The sequence below is a fragment of the Anopheles marshallii genome, chromosome 2 (assembly GCF_943734725.1).
Source record: "Anopheles marshallii chromosome 2, idAnoMarsDA_429_01, whole genome shotgun sequence".
Classification (NCBI taxonomy): Eukaryota; Metazoa; Arthropoda; class Insecta; order Diptera; family Culicidae; genus Anopheles; species Anopheles marshallii.
The window spans coordinates 6,347,064-6,367,460 of record NC_071326.1 but is presented as its reverse complement, the minus strand read 5'-3'; the positions used below and the strand labels follow the sequence as shown (position 1 = coordinate 6,367,460).

General features: G+C 45.1%; 1 protein-coding gene across 1 annotated transcript; it reads left to right on the top strand.

Annotated features, from left to right (window-relative positions):
* The first annotated feature begins 5,259 nt into the window (after positions 1–5,259).
* On the top strand, positions 5,260–19,543 carry LOC128707499 (cell growth regulator with RING finger domain protein 1-like). Its single transcript, XM_053802452.1, has 7 exons — positions 5,260–5,366; positions 9,920–10,077; positions 12,717–12,888; positions 13,332–13,482; positions 16,606–16,713; positions 18,497–18,809; positions 19,352–19,543. Exons 1-7 carry the CDS (start codon positions 5,260–5,262, stop codon positions 19,531–19,533), a joined length of 1,191 nt encoding a protein of 396 aa, XP_053658427.1. The 3' UTR covers positions 19,534–19,543.
* The last annotated feature ends 854 nt before the right edge of the window (positions 19,544–20,397 follow it).

Here is a 20,397-nt window from a genome sequence, read left to right as displayed (position 1 = left end):
TTGATGCGCGTGTTTAGGTCGGTAGCTAGTTCCGCGCCATGCTTGTGATAGGAGTGTGGTTCGTCGTGAATTTAGGTGCGGCAAGGGGCGCAACGGTTGACGGACAGGCAAGAAGCTGTAAATAATGTTCGTGACCCGTTCTGCGACACCTGTGCGAGACTGTGTCCCTTTTTTCTCTTTAATTATTAATGTTTGTCAATCCATCATTATTTGTGATGCAGATCGATGCGATCGATGTGATAGGGCGTAGTTGCTGGAGTAATCGTAGGAATAAGGATAATGACAAGAGATAAGGAGATATGTTGGTAAATATTATGTTGGATCTATTCTGTATCCAGTTTGTCTGTGAACATAAGCGTTTGTTGATTATACAGCAAAATAGCACTTATCAACTTTCTGTACGATAGTAAGTGAGTCTCTATATATGTATTATTAACTCATTAAAGTTCGTGTAGTTAGGTCAGATCAAAGCATTATCTATGTGCAGACTTGTTTAAATTTGAAAGTCCCGTTTAATCTGCAATACAAGGTTAAATCAAGCCTGGAATATGGCTAAAAGTAATCCGATTGCACATCATATTGTTTGACAAGTGTATATCCTTATTTGATTCTGTTTCGGTGAAGTTATTAACAAGACTTAAAAAAATAATAAAATAACTCCCAAAAAACGATCATTTTAAATAATACTAATAAAATCCCTTTTGCTGCATGGGCACATATCCCCAGTCGCGTGTGACAGCACACGTCAAAGTCATCCCAAAGGGAAATTTTTGAATCAGCTGATTCGTGACAGTGCGCCGAACGTCTTCCGAATGTTTTGCTTAATAAAAAAAACATTCCACACGCTCAATAACAAACGTGACTAATGAAAAGAAGCTGCGTGTTTTTTGTGCGCCAGTCTGGCAACAAAAAAGTGTGTGATTGTTGAAGTATCGTTAGGTAAAAAAACATTCAAAAGCTCGGCAACGGCAGACAGTTTGAAGAAGGTATGTAATAGAACAATGATTGATACTTGATGTATGGGGTATCGTGGAAAAACTGGAAACCACGATGCAAAGTGATGCAGGCTGTGAGCTGTTGGTATCTTCGTCTGATGCGTCCATTGCCTTTAGGGAGAGACTGTAACAAGAGTAACATTTTCTGTTGAAAAGGTGCATGCTCGTTTAGAAACGATTCTCATTGCCGCAAGATAAACAACAAAGGACATCGGCTGCAGGTGATACCTTCGGACATGTTCATACTTTTAGCAAACAACAAAAGAATACAAATTTACCTAGCCCACTTATCATATTCTAGTTCGGATTGTATACTTGCTGGAAAAACCAGATGTGTCAGAATTTATGAGCTTTCGAACGAGAGTAAAAGACGCTTACAGCTCACATTCATCATCACCCTTTTGTGCGGACCACATCGGACCGTGGGTGTTAAACGGTGTGCCAAATTTAAGAGGCAAACACGAAATGGTTTCCTAGCAGAGTAGTTCATGGTTGTCACAGTTTCACATCTTCCATCGGCGGAAGTCTATCGAAGAAAATTGTGACGCTTTCGGTTAGTGTCCCACATTCTCGTTTTGGTATTTTCTTCATCCTACGATCGGTCATGCTCCGGGTTTTGGTTGCACCGTTAGATGGTTCATTTGGGCAAACTTACCACAAAAAACAAAAATGACGATGGGAATTTGCAGATTTAAACCGTTCCGGAAGATCGGTCGGTGGGATGGAAATGGTTGAGCGAAACGGTATTTCTATCCTAGTGGCCACCCAAAATGAGGCTATCAAAGGGAATGGGAAACATCGCTATTTTTGTGCATAGTTTTGCGTTTTTTTTTGTGTTCTTCAATTTCATCTCAGTGAAGCAAATTTAAGGCCACGGTTTGACGGCGCGTAGCATATTGTGGCCTGGAATAACAAGCACCGTAAACGCATTGTTTGCCCTCTAGACAACAGACGAAAAGCCCTCATATCGATGTAAAATATAAACAAGAATCCAACTGCTGAAGGACGCCAAAAACGGTGGAGTGGGGAGGAAGGGAGCACAGACGACGCATCATAAGCACCAACTTAAAGGCTGCCCTTCGTTGGTACGACGCTCTGTAGTTGAGCAACTACATCAAACAAGTAGCGTGTAGTGGGGGAGGAAAATTAGTAAAGAAACCGATAGAAAGCGAACGGAACAAAATCAGCCGAAAAGGGAAAGATAGAGGGCGATAGACGCACAGGTACGCGTTTACGTCCGTGTACACGCATCAATGAACTTCTTAGCAAACGCAAAACGTCCTTCCTTTGGCGGATACACCATGACGACGGGCTCCGTCCGATAATTTTTCCCCGGGTTTCGTGGAAGCTGAAGTGCAATCTAGTTTGCCGTTCTGTTCCGTGTGCCATCGTAGTGTGCGTTTGAAGAAAACAAAACACTGCGTTCGTTCGCACAGCAGCCCAGTGCCAACAAAGCACCTGTGGGTGGGGGGTTGGGCAATGGTTAGAAAAGAAGTCAACTGTGCAAACATGCGTCGGGTAAAACAACGATAAGACTGATTGTGAGCGTATGATGGGAGGGAGACACGAAAAATACCGCGTGCTCCCTAGCGAACCGATCGGAACCCGCTGGAACGAACGAACGAATGATGATACAAACCAAACCACCTCAAGGAGACGGAAAAAAACATTCCTATCAGATGATGTAATATATTAGCACTTGTTTTTGTTGAAAAGGCCGAAGGCATTGGGCTGCGTGCAGAACGTTTCACCATAATTTACATTTTATATGGCTTTCTTTTCAGATAATTGTGTTAAAAGTTTAACTGTTGCTTCTGAAGAAAGGTTGGTGCACTTGTGGGTGAACTTTTACTTCATGTTCATGTGTTACTTTGATCAGTTATGCTTAAATTACGAGCAAACTCAACTCGTAATTGTGTACTTCGACATAATTCGCTATCTTACGGTTAATAACTGTAAATTTTACTTACCAAATCACTACATCTTAATTTAGTAGAACTACTCTTTCCATTCAGACGACCTAAAAGGAATTTGTGGGATGGGGCGTCCGGTGCCATTCCAATGACATGATCACCCCTCCTGACGGAGCCTGACGAAGGTTGTTATCTGTAAATATGATAAATGATCCCTTAACAAAAAGTTAATTGCCAGAAGTTTGTTTTTGCGCTCAAATGACCATAAAACCAAAAGGAAATTAAAAATAAAGCAAGAGAATAGCAAATAATTTGCGGTGAAAGCGATGGGAAAGTGGCTCTTAATCATGGCACAATCACCATTCACCAACCCCCATTTCTCACAGACGATCAGAGTAAAGATAATTCTAACTAGCACACGCTTTCTTTTCCTATTTTCGTTTTAGCTTGAATGAAGAAATTTGTGCGGGGCAGTATCGATAAAGCTCTGTTTGTGCTTGGTTCCTGATTTTGTGCATCATTTTTGGCCGATACGCAAAGCATCATCAAAACGATCGTAACCCAATCGTTCCAGCTGCGCCATCCAATTGGCATCATCATAGGAAAACGGCTGAAGTGGCGGTATCTCGGTGCGTGCAGCTGACGTGTTGGAACGTTAAAAGCAGAAGATGCATTAGAACACTGGCTCCCACGAAATAAGGGACACACGGAACACGGGACAAAGCGGTGACGAGGAAGGAAATGAAAATAACGAAAGATAACAACCACCACCGAACTGGGCCCCCAACAATTTAGTCGCGAGTTCGTGGCAAACCGCGTTTGTTGATGCTGTTGCTTGCCACAAAAGCAGAGCTGCAAGTTTTGCCCCACCATCATCATCGTCATCATCATTCTGTCGATCTTGTACGACCAGCTCCGGTTGCTGCACCCGGCCATTCGTTCGATTGTTCGTGCGCTCTGCAGGTTCGTTCATCCGGTCGCTCATAGAAGCTGAGCGTTTGGTGGTGTCAGCAGGGGTGTTTTGGTGGAGGGTGGGTAGGAATGGTGGCAGGTGCTGTAGGTGGGGACCACCGAAGCACTATTCGCTCGCCCGACCGGACGGACGCATTCACGCACGGTTCAGTTATGTTTCAGCGCTGTTGAGAGGCGGAAGCAATGTACCGATTCGGCCGGGAAGCATCGTTTCAAGTTGTTGCAGTCGTCACTGGCATTGTTGGCTTTTGACGTGTACGTGTAGCATATTGTGCACGGACAGCATACTTTTGTGCGCAGCGCGAGCAGTTGGCTAAGGTTTTATTGGGTCCCGTTTGTTGGTGGAAGTAACCGATCGGAAACACCTTTGATCCGGATAAAGGTATACGCAGGAAGCACTCGCGATACCAGAAAGAGAGAGAAAGGGAGCACCGTGTAGAATACCGTTCCTATAACGGAGAATAAACCCTTCCTTGGAGGTTAATAAACCTGGTCGCGTTCACGTGAAAGTTCACCTTACGCGGTTGAAAACTGCGCAACAACATAACACCATTTCGCTGCGGATCGGACCAACGAGAAAAGCGACCGAGAAAGACAAAGACGGAGAAGCAGTTTGTGAAGCTAGCGGCACTTTCATCTTGTTTCCCACGTCTGGCGTCCGTGTCCGCACTTCCCGCGAGATCGCGCCGAAAGAAAGCGCCGGCGCGTAAGCAAACAAACCAAGCTCGAGAGCAGAGCATAAAGGAACGATAAGAGAGAAAAAAAACCCTCCCAAATCAGAAAGGCAAACAGGCGAAACGATCACAAACGATCTACATTCGGGATACTTTCTCTTTTTCCCTGTCCCATCGTCAAACGGGCGGCTACAGCGACGGACGGATATTGTTGTTTGTGGTCTGAATCGTCTTCCGTACGGTGGTAGATCAATCGATTGAGAGCAGCTTTTTTGTGCAGTGGAGGAACGCAACAGTAAAGTGTCACGCGTGCTTAAATTCGATGAAACTGTAGTGTTTGTTTGTTTGATTAGTTGATTTAATTTTATTTATTATCGCACGCCATCCAGCAGTGTTTTTGTGAGTGTATCGGCGAGTGTTTGTGATCGTGCATGTGTCCATGTAGGTGGCTGTCCCTGCAATCGCGTGCCATCGATCGATCTGTGCCAATCACGTTACGGTCTCACTTTTTGTGCGATCCACCGGGCAGAAACAGAACAGAAATCTAGAAATAGTTTGCTGTAATGATAACAACATTGGCACTGTTTGCTTAACAACAGTTCATTCCAGCAGACACAGGCACTGGAACACTGTGTGAAACGACTTTCAGAGTCGTACGTAAAATATACAATAAGAAGGAAACACACACACACAAAAACGTCCACGATGAGTGCGTTCAGTACGTTAGCATTTTCCGCGGCAGAAATCACCAACCTGCTACCGCTAACGGCAGTGATCGTGTGCATCGGTGCCACGATCATGTTCCTGATCAAGTAAGTATAGACTCGCACGTACTTTCGCCTTTTCACCGTTTTCATTTTCCATTTCCGTTCATTCAGGTTGCAATGTTCGTAAAAAGGCATGAAAATTGGAAAGCAACTAGTGAATTTTGTCTCGAACGGTTGGCAGAAAAAGGAAAAAAGGAGTTTTTGCCTTGTTGACGGTGGAAGATCGTTGAAACAGAGGTCCACGGTGCACTTATTTTAAGTTGAACGGTGCGCTCCATCGATGGCACGTGGCTAAGAAGCCACGACCCGCAGAGCTGTGGGATGTTGAAACTAGTATTGTTGGTGCTGATCCACTCTGCGGACGACCGTATGCCATTTATCAGGTTGGGATGTTATCGCTGTCTTACTTCCGGGGTTTCGCAGGTTTTTTTCAAGGGCGATTTTTCAAACGTTCGCTCGCATTATACGCCCGTTGACCGGTGCGCGAATCGATTACGTTTCTATAGCTGGCCACAGATGGTTTCTATTGATTTAGGCTAACGACAATCGCTAGAGCAAAAATAGCAATGTAAGAAGATTTTGCGTTGTGTGAAACACACAAAACGCGCGTCACCAAATCTCCAAATCCAAACTGGTTTTTGAATGGTTTAAAGTGTGAAATTCATTCTTTCCTTTTTCCTTTGCTGTTTTCCTATTTTATCACAAACAACAGCAAAGCTGAGGGTAAAGTATTTGTGAGGTGTTGGCGCCAACTTAACGGGAACGACTATTTCATGATCGATTGATCAAAACATTGTTAATTAGTAATTTATGGTTTTACAGAAGCTACTAACATGGAACAGTCGCCATGGTTGAAAGATGATTTGCTCATTTAAATCTATGGGGCGGTTGTTATCTTTATCACATGAATTGAAGTTGCGTAGAGATGAACAATAATACAAGATATTTAGGTTGCATTTTTGTATGCGTTTTGAAATAATATGTTACTCAATCTTCGTAGATTAAAATACCATAACATTAGCACACGAATCCGCTTACTTGATGGGAGCACGAAAACAGCAAAAACCGCATGATAAGAACGTACGGTTGAAATTGATTCGCGCTGTCGGCAACCGATGTTCCGGCCATGTTCGTGTGTGTCATGTGCCTGCGTCAGTAGTTGGCGGTCTGTCACCACGTCCTTGAAAGTGCGACGCGAAGCCAGAAACAGAAGAAACAAATCGTCCCAAAAGTGGCAATGTTTCAGTGTTCCTTTTGCGTTATCGGCCTCTACCGTAGGCCCCTTGTCGACGAAGCACCCATCCAAACCAAATGTTCGGTACGGTCGGGTGTGTTGGAGCAACCGTGGGCAGCATAAATTAACCAACATCAACAACACGTTCGCGATCCGATCGGGGGGGTTTTGTCTCTTCTTTTTTTGTCGGTTCTTCTTTCCGTTAGAGGAGGGAGTAGGTAGAGTCTGCTGGACGTACACGACACCCCACGCCACAAATTGTTGTACCGGCATTATTATGATTTCATTATCATTCGCAACCGGCGAGCCGGCGTAGAACGGCGCAGCATTCACAACACTGCGCACACCCCAAGGGAAGGCGGCTATCGGTTTTCGAACGTTCGTGAGAAGCGTGCGTTCAACCGTATTTGAACGTGGCCATAAATTTATAGACAAAAACGAGAAGGGAAGTCACAGAGTACGTGTGAGGCTGTGAAGGGGTAGCTGGTGGCAGATGCGGAATGGAGTGGATCGCGTACGACACGTAACCATAAAACGGATCAGCAGTTGTCTTCCGCATAACGACGCACGGTCGGTGGTTCGGAAACCGTCGAACCGCGTCAAACTATAACTGCTAATGATAAACAGTGGATGCCTTTTGCAAGATACGGATTAGCTGATGCTTTACTTTACTTCTTGTTACCTTCGGGAGTTAACCTGTTCGTCAATAGTTAGGATTAGAAGCAGGGCCCCCAGAATAGAATTCCCTGTGCACTAGAAACAAAGAGGTAGAAACGAAGGATCGATCTGCCAGTTCAATAGCTGATTTATTTTTAATCGTACACTTCAGAGCATTGTGCAATAGTTTGGAGTTAAGGATCACAAGGATGTAGTTATTGTTCCCAAAATTCTGAACAAAAACTCTACTGATTATACGAATGCAGGAAGCTTGATAATGCATCTGATAAATCGGCTTAATAAATGCTGCAATAGAATAATCATCAAGAATAACAATCGTACAGTAAATTATAGACATTTAATACAGTGAATGCATCAACAAACCATCTGAGGAATCAACAACTAAATGCAGTTACAAAAGATTACAGTAAACACGTTGGAACATGAGATAGAGCGAAAGGCAACATGCATATAGAGAGAAAGTGCAAGTTAATAACGGGTCATTAAGCTCCGATGAGCCATTCTTAAGTAGGGCTTGAGTACATTAAACTCGTTCAGTTTTCTTCTTTCTTGATCCGCTCACGATTGCACATCACATCATGCTTAGGCTTGTCCGGCTGGTAATCGTTCTTCAGTACGGTTTCACTGATCAATAAAGTGCAGCTCCAACGAGCTTGCGTAGCTCTTCTATTCTTCGAGCCATACGGATTGTTGATAAGTACCTTCTTTGTGTGGCATAAAGCTCTACGTTCTTATCATTATTCTGTTAGAATGTCCCATTCCTTATATTGTTGGTTGCAAAAGTTCTCTGTAGCTCCGAAAGTCTGCTTCTTACGAGAGAGTTCATCTTTTTAACCGGCACAAAAATCTCCAGAGGTCTAGAGGCCTGCCATTTCTAACTTTCTTTGACTCTAATCACACGTAGCTGGATAGTCAAGTGCTGCTGGGTTTTTGAACCAGTCTTGTCCCTGTAAGACTTGCGCGGCGACACAATCGAGTCGCCATCACGATAGTGCAGTTTATTTTAAACTACTTTTTTGCACCTTCCAACCTGCAGTAAACGATCGTTTTTCACGCTCGCCATACCTTAATTACGGTAAACCGCTTGAAAGCTGCATTGTCGTGCTGTCGATCTTAACCCGTTGATCGTCGATGTGCTTCTTGTAAGATAGATCTGCACGATCTGCGGTATCCAACGCCTGTCACCACTCTGCGATTGTTGGTGCAAATTTCTGCAAGCAAAAAACACTACAGCCAGCCGTACGCTCCACCAGTGGCGGCTACTGGAGGCTGTGGAGTTCGGCGAATAGCGAATGCAAAACAAACCCATACTCACGCACACACCTTAAACACATCGTCAGCCTTGACTTGGTTTTAAACCGGTGTGTTGGCTGCTTGTCTCACGTCTACACACCTCATGTGCGCGGGCCCATAGGCACACGAGCGTGATGCCGTACAAGCGGGAGCGTATTGGTCCGGTGATCGATCGGTGTGGAATTGACCGTGTATCTTCGGCGTGAAGCCATCTCGCATGCATCGACACGACTGCTGGTGGACCTCTGCATCCAGGATCCTGCTACAAGAGTACCCTTGCGAGAAAGAGAGCGAACAACATTGGAATGGTTTGCAAACTTCGGCTGCTCGGAAAGGCCGGTTTTTCGTCGTGGACATGTTTGGTGTGCGTTCTGCGTTGCTTGCAACATGTAGATCACCTTTGGGGACGGTTTGAACGTCAGCTGGAGCTCGATGCCGATGGGGTCACTTTACAGAGCTCGTTCTTTGCGACATTCCATTTCGTCACGCGCTTTATTGCAGATGGTCAGAGTGCGTTACCATCCAGTTTGGATAGACGATGGTCGTGTGTAGAACCCGTGTGGTGTGACGCAGTGTGCTGACATGATCGCCAAGATAGCTTTTACACCACTGCCCTACAAGGGATACGGCAGCAATGGTCACGTCACCCAGCAATCGTTACTTCGCCGCAACGTCCCTTCGAGGCACTGGTTCCCTTTCGAGCGTGTTGCCGGCATTTCTGAACCTGCTTGCACTGAGCGAAGTCTGATGGACCGATCGAATGTTTTACAGCATGAGAACACGTCTCTCTGTCTTGCCTGCTTTCTTTCTTCAGTGGTATGCGCCGTGCAGGTCCGGACTTGACGGTGGTGCTGTATTTGGTTTACTGTTTATTGTATCCCAAAGTCAAACAGACAATGTAAATGGATGGAAGGCTTTTGAGTGACCCAAGAGGTGGTCACCGAGGACATTCGAGTATATGTCCGAGGACGGCCAGAGAATAAATGCCGAAGAGATGTGGCATTCGAAGAAAGATAATGGGAAAAGACTGTGTACAAGGTAAGGCACATGGAAGGTCAGCAGTCGGTGTCTGATGGAGTTGACTTCTTTAACGGTTCTTCAGCTGCACAGCCTTCAGATCAAATCGCCGCGACAGTGTCTACCTTTACCATTTGGACTCATGGAAGTCGCTCCTCGCAACAATCTCAATGTACTGCACCGTTCGTTCCATTTCACCTCTCTGTTGCTCTTTCCCATTCTGTAGCTCACACTCTGTACCGTTACGGCAGTGTCCCTGCTGGTCACGTTTCATCTCATTACACTCATCAACATCATCATCATGTGTAACGAAAAAGAAGAAAGAAAAAATGGCTAAACAATCTCATGTGTGTGTGTACCACTCGTTTACTTCCAGGGCCGCCGTGATACTTCGAGTGCAGGCCGATGACGTTTTAAGGCCATCGAACGTAACGCAGCAGAACCACAACGTGCATGTACCGCGCCTCAAAATGACCCGTGTCCATATACCGTTCACATTTCGGCTGCTCGACGCGGGAAACAATTCGTTTGACGGTAGGTGGCCCGATGTGCTCGATGTGCTCAATGCGTTCTTGTTTGCAACGAGAGATTTGGGGAAGGACTCTGTAATACCGCGCAGAACGAACGGGTCAAAACGCTTGGACACGGCACACGCATGCAGTGCGGCTATCGAATTCTTTCGCTCCGGTTGCCAATCGAAGACGGAGGGTTGGATATGGTGCGTGTGTGTTGGAGCTCGTGCTCCAGCAAAAGATCACTCGATCGCGACGCTAGTAGTAGATATTGCGAAAGGTGGTAACTGTTCGGTTTTAGTTTTAGAATGGAACTGATTACGACACTGAAACCACATACGGCACGGTATTGGTTTGCAACGGAACCATGCAAGAACTATAGCTTAGGCGATAGGGAGTTTAGTGTCGGTTTTAAACACAGAGCCGTAGACAAAACCATACGAGGAGAATGTGTCCGATCAAGCGCAGAAAATAGAGTGTGTGGACGTAGACCAAGCGTGACACGCGCAGACTTATATTTTACATTAAATTTATCTTGATATGGAAGCCTATGCTACAATCAGGCGTTGGAAGCAATTCAAGGGAAACATTAAGGACATTACGGGCCGGTTTGGAGCGATATCTTTTTTTTTTCAAGCTAAGGTGACATAGGTTCTTCTATCGCAGATCTCTCATATATCACACAAAAAATAGATAATCGTACGCAACTCGAGCGCAAAGCAACTTCAAAAGCAAGGAACGCACGTGCCGGTTTTAACGTCACTGTAACGATAATTGCTTCTTGTAACATCAATGATTACATTTCGTATTCCAAACGGGAGCATTTGATTTACCAGAGCAGCTCTGCACCGGTACCGGGCAATTTAAAATGCAAACACGATGGTAACACAAATTAGGGAAAGTATAGACCAACTAGGCACTAGAATGCGACCGTTAAGTTTAGCTTGAAGATGGGTTGGATGAAGTAGCGGGAAGAATATCGTTTTGCTGCCTTTGCTAACAAGCTGATCACACACGAATGTGTTCCAGGCGATTGCGACGTTGTAGAATCGTGCTACAGATGTAATTTAAAGCCGTTAAACATACATTGCACGTTTAGCACATTTTAGAAGTGTCTCCTGTGTGTTTACCTCACAGGTACAGTGACAAATTTGAGCTTTTGTTTTTTTTTTGTTTGCTGCACACATCCTTTTCATTCCGATAGGATACATTTTGTGGTTGTGAAACAATTTTGTGATCCGTTTTTATTTCGATTCGACGGCTGTGGCTAGCATTTTTATTCCGTTTGATTAGCAGCATCTTCGTCTGTTGTTTAATAAAACGCTGCCGGTAGTCGGTAGTACTGACGCACGGAACCAATGAGTGGAACCGCCAGCGAACGGAGGCTCCGTATGTGTGATGTAGACTTAATGTTTGCATTAAACAAGTTAAAGACACACGTGACGTACGCCACGGGTTTGCGGTCGTATAAGATGCACCACTAGTGCCAGCATCCGTCTTACTTCATTAAAGTGCAAAGTGAACGTAATGGCGGGTCGCACATAAAGTACGACCCCACTTCGCGCCCATAAACAAAGTAGTGAAAATGAGCGGCACTTCGTTCTGCCAACGGTTGAGGCATTTTCATTTCCTTGAGCAATATTAATGCTTTCGCGCACAGAATGGGCGAACGAGATGCTGTGCACGCGCACCAATAGTTTATCCACGGTACGGAGAATCGCGGTCCACAGGCAAAGTTTGCCGTTCAGAAGATCGCGTATGATGCTGCAAGTGAGTAGCTGTTCCGAGGCACCGTCTATCACTTACATTAGCACAACACCTCTTCTAGACGTAGGAATTAGTTTCTGTCCGCCACCGTCTCAGCTTATGTTCCCAGGCATCTGTCTCTGTTCTCTGGTGTGACATTGACTCATCAGTACCGTACTTCGGTGTACGCTGGTACGTTGCCAGTCTAATGTTGCACCTAGAACTCTACGTTAGACGATCCCTCCATCTGGGCAAACCTCGGTGCGGAGTTGTAATACCTGTTCTAGTTATAAGCTCTACGTGACCAAGATCACGTGAGCATACTGTGTATACTTCCTCGATGTCAGAACACGAACTCGGCTCCGAATGGCACGGCGGGTGAGCTACCCGCTGGCAAGTTTCAATCAACGGCTAGCTAATGATCGCATTGTGGAGCGCACTGTTCATTCTTCTGGAGACCGTACGTTCCTCGTTCGTCGATGCCGATGGAACAGAATATTTTCACTTTCCGTACACGGAAAAAGTATTGTGTGCATTCTGGTACTAAGGGTCAACCTACAAACAGGTTTACGCAGCTTCCTGATTGATTTTCTCAACCAGGTTGCTTATCGTCATCTGACTTAACTTCCTCCTGGCATAATGTGTATGCGAGTGTTTGACTAACACTCGTAGCATCAGTTCATTCTGGTGGGGAGTCATTCAAATCAGGAATCGACTTTCAAAAGATTCATGAATCCTCCGAGCTGAGGCGAATCATTCATCATTCTATTCATGAATCTTCGAGGATTCATGCATTTTAGAAAACAGAAATTCCGATTCATTCATTCACTTCGAAGATTAATTTATACTGCTAGACGTGCGTAACATCGCGATCGGTTAACTAACCATGCACATTTCTTCACATTATTCTTCCAGAGGTACGCCTAGCGGTGTCCAGTCAGGTGAAGTACTCGCTGCAAGCGTTCTGGGGCGTTTCTATCCGTGAGCTGCATGTGTCGCTGTGGAGAACGTGGAACGATCTGCGGGAGGCATCGAATTCGCACATCGTCGATTCCAGCTACTGTCAGCAACTGGCAACTAACGTAAGGTCTGACTTCACTGCCTTGTATTGCAATAACATAAGCCCCGTTGGCTAGCACCCGGTGGTGCACGTATTGCCGTGCGCCTACACAGTTTTGCTCGACCGATTCGCGCTGTTTACTACACGCCTGATCGTCCTCTGATCTGAATTAGCAAGCAACAAGATGCCCTTTTTCAACCGAATCTTTAACTTTTCTTCCGCGTTACCAGTTGTTCTCTTTAAAAAAAAGCACGAATATTCGCAAAGCGCACAATCTAAGGTGTCTTCATATCGGCGCTAATAAACAGCGGGAGACATCCCCAGAACTTGGTAGAATTTGTTCGAGCATACGCTGGCAGCTGGTTTTATGTCTCTCCTTCTCCCCATTATTGTATTCTGCCTTCACTGATCGTTTTTCTTCTGTCGTTTTTGGTTTCTGCTATTGTGTACGGGACGAATTCTTCACACAGATGCTGTCAACCGCATACGGAGCACATCATTGCCCTGCAGTCCCCGAAGCCACCATTAATTTTGGGCGCTCCACCTAGACTAGCCTACCCATTGGTGGTGTTTATGATACGTGAAACTGAACCAGAAGAGCTACTGCATCCGGATGAAACAGTAAGTGTCAGTGTGCTGCTTTATACTTTTGTCTCTTTTTAGGCTTTTGTTCTAAGACGCGTTAAGATTTTCGAAACTCCGTTTTTAGCAGCAACGAATGAGATCATACAGTGCAAATTATTGGTGGATTCAGATCTGATGTGTTATTTGGTGTTAGTGAAGATACAGTAACCGGTTCCGGCACCGGTACGAACCCAAACCCATCATCCATCGTCGTCACTTTCTCTCTGACCTAAAAGGTGATCTCCACCCAGAAAGCAGAAGAAACGGAGCTGCTACAGATCGACATCGTCACGGTGCAAGATTACGCACGACTCCCGGCGGACGCCTTTACGGGATGACATTATTGATTTTTGCATTTCCTCCCTCAAGGCACTCGCTGCTTGGCTTGATTACGCCAGGCATAAGATGCGTGTAGTGTGTGCATAAATTAAATGTTGAGTAATATTTTGCTTGCGTATCTCCTTTTTTAACATTGTGTGGCAGAAACTCACGCACACCCAAACAGCGTCACAGCCGGACATCATCAACTGAAAGATCGTGAATGCAAAAATCAATAAACCAATCGTTTGTCCTACATTTTGACGACACATTCGGGCACGTACGAACAGTGCCGGGCCGATATGTTTTTTTTTTCGGAACTTCGCGAGAGCAAACAGATTATGTAAAGCAACATAACGATCATTTTGTTTCCTCGTTTCCATATGCAAACAGTCGAACTTTGCAACTCCGTCTTTCCGGGGACTTTTTCCGTACGATTATGACGAACGCGTTCGGTGCCGGTTTTTGGGCAGGCTATGTGGAAGTGGGCTTGAATAAATATGTACGAAATGAAGCTGGTGGTAGGTGTGGAATAAACACGAGTCGGAAGCAGCAGGAACTTGCCCAAAATGAGGAAAAGCAAACACAGTTCTTGTCCTTGCATAATCAACTATTGATTTCGCAACAATCGCACATTTTTCGTAGCTCTCCAGTATCTGTTCAGTATATTCGCTATTTTTCACAAGATTGGCATGACGAGTACGTTTTGAACTTGATTTGCACACTTTGTTTGCCATTTGTTGGTCAAAGAAAGGCCGGCATCTGCAAGTGATGGTCTCCCCAACATTAGTCCAACTTTTACCCTTTTGCACAATAAATTTCTCTAGCTTTCTTTGTATCAATTCAATTCGGAAAGTTGGTTATGAGTTGATGAATCGGTTGCCCATCAATCATCCCAAATGGGTCATCAAGATGGATGACCTTCGGGTTAGAAACCCTCCGCCGAACTGTTGTGAAAGTTTCCCTTCGCCTTCAGGCGAAAGTTTAGATTAGCTTAAGTCTGTTGATTTGGGCTACAAAACTACACATATTACACGTTGTTAGTAGCTTAAATACAATGGCACATAACAAAAAAGCGAACCGGTGAGATACAAACCGGCCATGTGTGCGGAAGGTTTGTCACAAAAACGACAACAGCAAAGCAGGCACAGAAAGGGACACGCTTTCACCCGCCACTAAATTGAACCGCGAAAGGGGCAACATCTTCTTTGCATCTCACTGCGACACGCTGCATTTACGTTCCGTTTTCACTTTCTTTCCACGGTGCGATCGCCCGTGCGTATAGTGTCCCGAGACACCGGAGGCGTACGTATAGGGGACGGATTATTTGAATGCGATTTTTTGTGTGTTTTGTTTGCCCGCTGTGGTTGAGTAATGATCACTTCATCGCCTTGCAAGCACAACCACTTACAAATACCGCCCTTACAGTAGAGAAAGCAAATTGCGTGTTGTTGTGTACCACCGGCGGGGGGGGGTGTGGAAGTTTATTATCCTGCGCCAATCGGGATGGAAAGGTGGTACCACCATGTGTAGTTGTTTTCGGAATTCGCACGAAAAGCAAATTTCTTCAATGTCATCGAGGTCTGAAGAATTATGAACGTCACACTAATGGCGTAATACTCTGCCTTTTCTTTCTCTCTCTCTTGCGGAATCGAACAGCGAAAATACCGTCATCGTGGCGAACCGGTTTTGTGAGAAGCGATCTTACCGATTGCGATACGAATCGGGATCATCTCTCAGCGAAAAACACGGTAAAAAGCTTTCGAGACTGGCTTGGTCTGGGTTTTTGGGTAAGATGAGCTGTTCAATTTGCCGACAACATGATCGTTGCAATTTGAATACCCTGTCGTTGACAATTCCGTACGAACGACTGGCGACATACGACCGTACTGCGAAAGACAATAAGACCGGCCCGAGGTGATACGACCTCGGACGTGTATTCGGTAGGTTTGCGCTTTGTCCAGTTAGATGTCATGCGTTCGATACCAAAAGAAATCAAACTTCGAACGTTTGTGTACGTATCGATTAATCCTACGCTCACACCAGAATGACGTAAATTAGAAAGAATTTGAGATATCTTGCGCTGTAGGAATTGTTGGAATAAGCCGTAACACTGTTGTGCTTGCCATTTCGGCACAGACAGCAGCGACCTTGAAAGCTGGCTGTAACAAGGCCGGATATAATAAATATGTTAACGTATAACAAAGCTTCGCGTTAATGAGGGACAATTTTTCAGCCAATTCAGTGCCTATTAGTAGGCACCTACAGAAGCACCAAAGAATCCTGTTTTAAATTATGCACCATATACTGCAGTCGTTTGAGAATAGAGTTGTTACTAAACTAAAGACTTAGGCTATTATACTATTATTACAGTAGCAAGATAGTTCTTAACCGTCATTCTTATAGTGCTTACTTACTTACTTATCAGGCGCATGCGGTCTTTGCCTGCTGTGGGAGTCTTCTAAACTGCTCACAATCGAACACCTTCGTCAGGCAATTCATAATCCCGGCCTATCGGCCACCATCCCAAGTTTGGGGCTACCACACCTCCTCTATCCATGTGGAAGATCTAAAATGATGACTGACCCTGGTCTAACCCCACGTATCTCTAGGGGGGTCGTGACACTGAACCTGAACTACTCATTCCCCTCCCGTTCTGCAATACGTCAGCATCCGCCCAAGCGATGTTCCGCTTTTGTTAATGAATGAACTGTTCAAGAACATGATGTAAACAATTATTAGAAAATCCTTGATATATTAATGATTCTAACGAATACCCTTCTTTCTGCTGTATTTCTTCAGGTAATTCTGGTAAATGTCGTCCATTTGCGGGATCCAGTCTGTCCGCTGCCGACGTCAATTTTGGCCCAGTACTTGAAGCAGGCGAGCGGTCAACTATCTTGCTTGAAGGTAAGTGCTTAGACAGAATGATCAACAAGCAACGAATCGAGAGTTAACGAACTTAAGGTGCTATGACACCGACCGGCATTGGCATACCCGAAGCACTACCACCACCTGATCAATCGCGCCTGCTACAGAGAGCGTGCAGATTAATTGGGCAACGGAATTTGAATTCGCCACGGACTTAGAACAAACATTTCACCTCACATCCACATCACATATGAGGGGGGCCTCGATATTGCGTAATCGTGTGTGAGTCGTATGTCCAGGTGCGAGGTAGACTTCAGCATTACCACGCGGAGAGCAGTGAAGCGACCTTCACAGTTCAATTTACCAACACCGGGCACCGGGCGAACGGATCGGTGGCACGATCACCGATACTGCATCAAGAATCGAAATTATGAACCTAATGCTGCCACAATGTGTCTTGCTCGCCCGTCTGTCGGGTTAGAGTTACTGAGTGCAGAAGAAGAAAAAACCCCACCTCGTGCCTTTTGCTTCCTCTTCTCGACCGTTCACTCCCCTCCAGCCAAAGCGGTGGAAGCTGGAAAACTAGTAGTCCGCACCAGCACCAACACACACACAGACCAGCATATGTGCGGGAGGATGGTTTTGTTTTTCCCTGTCCAACATCCCACCCCACGCGGCCCGTTTGTTGGCCAGTTTTCTTTTTCATGGGCAACATGTGGTAATCGCAACGCCAGCAAACAGCAACCGACCGACGGACACAAACACTGTGCGCCACCGCGCGATTATGCTTTCGATCTCAATGGAAACTGTGCTCGAGTGATCGGGCGGTGTTGGTGGCAGGTAGAGGCGGAATGGCGCGGAATGATGAAACGGTCGTTGAGCCGAGCCATTGCCTGCCAAAGCCTGACTGGTTTTTATTTATACCGAACCCCATTTTGCCATTGCTCCGCGCAGTGTCTCTCGGAGGTGGTAGATAAATGAACTCATTGCTGGTTGACGGGTGCTGCTACTACTATATTGCTGCTAGTTAGCAATACCGGTTTACTAAGCTTGGGTTGCGTTTTCCTTTTTTTGACTCGATAGTTTATCGATTTGTTTGGTTGTGATTAAAAATGGTAGGCTTTTTTTTTTTGCTGCATCTATCGATCGGGCAGGTTGTCGCAGAGTTCGTTAACGTTCCCAAAGATATAGGAGCAGCACCGGCGGGATTCCGTATTAGATCAAACGGATAGTCGATTGGCATGGGACTGCACGTTTTTAGCAAACATCGCGATAGAACGGAACGGTTTCGTTTAGCAGTACGTTCAGATTTGCGACAAAACCAAAGGTCGCATGGTGAAATACCAAATATCGCGTTGAATTGGAAATGAGGGACCGTGAGGAAAAAGACACGATCACTTCCCTACCGATGATCATATTACGATCTGCTGGGGGAGTTAGACGTGCCCATGTTTTTTCGCAATATGCATTTGCGGCATAAATTCTACAAAATCGCTATCTTTCTATCGATAATTACTAGTGTGACATTTAGCCGATAAAGCAAGGAAATATGTTCTACAACCGCGTTAGCATATTTGCAAATATTTTCCGGTCGGGCAACGTTTTAAATTTAAATAAGTGTTTTAAATTTTAAACACTTTGTGGCACCCACCATAGACCGGTTTAGTGTCATTGTGTATCCTAAAACTCCGAATTCCTGATCGTTAGAATACAAAATGTGACAGAAATGTCTAATATTTATTCTATTTCCATTAAACATAAGCCTCTTGCTTTGCACGGTTAGTAACGATTGATTTAACGTTGGCTCTCTTTCCATTTACAGCAACTTTATCTGGCCACCGGTGATCCCATGACGGCAGACGAAACAACGACCACTAATACAGGCAGTAATGGTGGATTAAACAACGCTGGAAACGGTGGTGGCACGGGCACCGCAGGAACAACCCTCCCTACGGGCACGTTATCCCTCGCGGAACCGGTAGCCTGCGCCGGCAATAATGAGCCACTGCTCTGTTCAGATTCGGCCCCACGGGACTGCCCGGTCGGGGAGCAGCTGTGCGTTGTGTGCCATTACTTTCCACTTTCCCGAGCGTTACTACCGTGCCGACACACGTGCATCTGCGCAGTTTGCTTCTGTAAGTTTAACCGTTCAACGGTCTCTTCCACTAGTACCGAAGGTAGCACCAAAGCGAGTGTACTGATGTAAATAGCGACAGCGAAGCGTTAAATGAAAGTTAATTTTGCAATTAACTAATTTGCTTCTTGCTAATGCAGCTTAGCGAAAGTTATGGGCCTGCTTAAAAGTGTGTGTCCCGGCGTGTACTGATTGTGTGTTGGACGCGCATGATGCAAAATGATAGTAATAATTAGTCAACTTACATGTACCGTCGTGCTCTGCGATCCTTCAAATCTCAAGCCCCACACGTATGCTAATGAATGGTCGTTAGGTTAAGCATATTTTCAAACTCCCTCGTTAAGGTTAGCCACGTGCGTGGATCAATTACCAATGCACCATTCTAATAGTTAGTGTATTTTTCTTTTCTTGAAATCATTGTCGAGCACGACATCTGCTCGCGATATCTCCCGGCCTAGATCTGTTTACCGTTCGTTGACTGCTTTTTCTTCCTTTCTTTGCTTTTATAACTCTTTTTTTTTCACTCTGCCACTCCACCCACAGCCAAACTGGACCGGTGTCCCATGTGTCGGGCGACGATAACGAGCTACTTCTGCATACGAACCGAGGAATATTTACCGGCCAATACGACGAACGAGCTTAAGGTCAACAGCAAACCGAAGGGAACCGTTCACTGGCTGGACGCGCTCAACGATCGGCTAACCGATTTTCTTGGCTTTCGGTGAAGAACGCTGTAGGGGGTGGCACGTCACGTTGTGGTGGATTGGGTTTGATGATGCATTAGTATTAGAGCGTTCCGGGCGTATCTTAAATCCATCGACGGTTCCACGATACATTTTGTCCGGCTCAGTGTCTTCCGCCGTAAGACAGGAGGGCCAACCGTAGTGACGCACCGTGTGTTTTTGAAGAGAGAAAACATTGAGATGAAGCGAGTTTGGAAGCGAGTGAGTGAAAAAACATACTTAGTATTAATTTACGCGTATCGGTGGTAATAGTTTCGCATTTCCGACCCCAGCGATGGTCAGGATAGTTAGGTGAGCAGAGATCGTTAAAGGTGATAAAGAAAGGATTGATGGGAAGAGCGGGAACACGAGAATTCGCGTAAAGCATGTTTTAACCGTTCGTTCGTTCGATGCAGTGTGGGAAAAAGGGTGGTAGGAATGTGTAAATCACCGATTATGACGATCGTTTCAAATTGGTCCGTTTTATTTGAAGGTGTTTAAGTTTTTTTTTTTTGCAAGCGATCTATCTCTAGACCCGTTTTCGATAAGGTTTATTTCTTTAGCTGTGATTTTAAAAAACGGAAACGTAAGTGATGTGTGTTAGCAAAAGAAACAGAAAGAATCGAAAATCTTTATCTACGGATGACTGATTTGTGTTTTAAATAAAGATGTATTAACGCTGTGAATCAATTTCCGGGAGATGGTGTGCTGATTTTATCTTTATTTTCCTTAATATTCTTATTCCATCGTGTGGTGGATAGGGATTGAGATTGATAAATGGTCTCATTCCTATTAACCATGGCCTTTCTTTCATTCAAACTCAACGAAATTTTATACGAGATATCTTTCACGATTGAAACTTTTCGA

Bases quoted from the DNA above. Each gene is read 5' to 3' on its own strand.
- LOC128707499 (XM_053802452.1), top strand. From the start codon at position 5,260: ATGAGTGCGTTCAGTACGTTAGCATTTTCCGCGGCAGAAATCACCAAC. The intron at 5,367-9,919 runs GTAAGTATAGAC...GTTTACTTCCAG, and splicing joins ACGATCATGTTCCTGATCAA to GGCCGCCGTGATACTTCGAG. The intron at 18,810-19,351 runs GTAAGTTTAACC...CTCCACCCACAG, and splicing joins CATCTGCGCAGTTTGCTTCT to CCAAACTGGACCGGTGTCCC.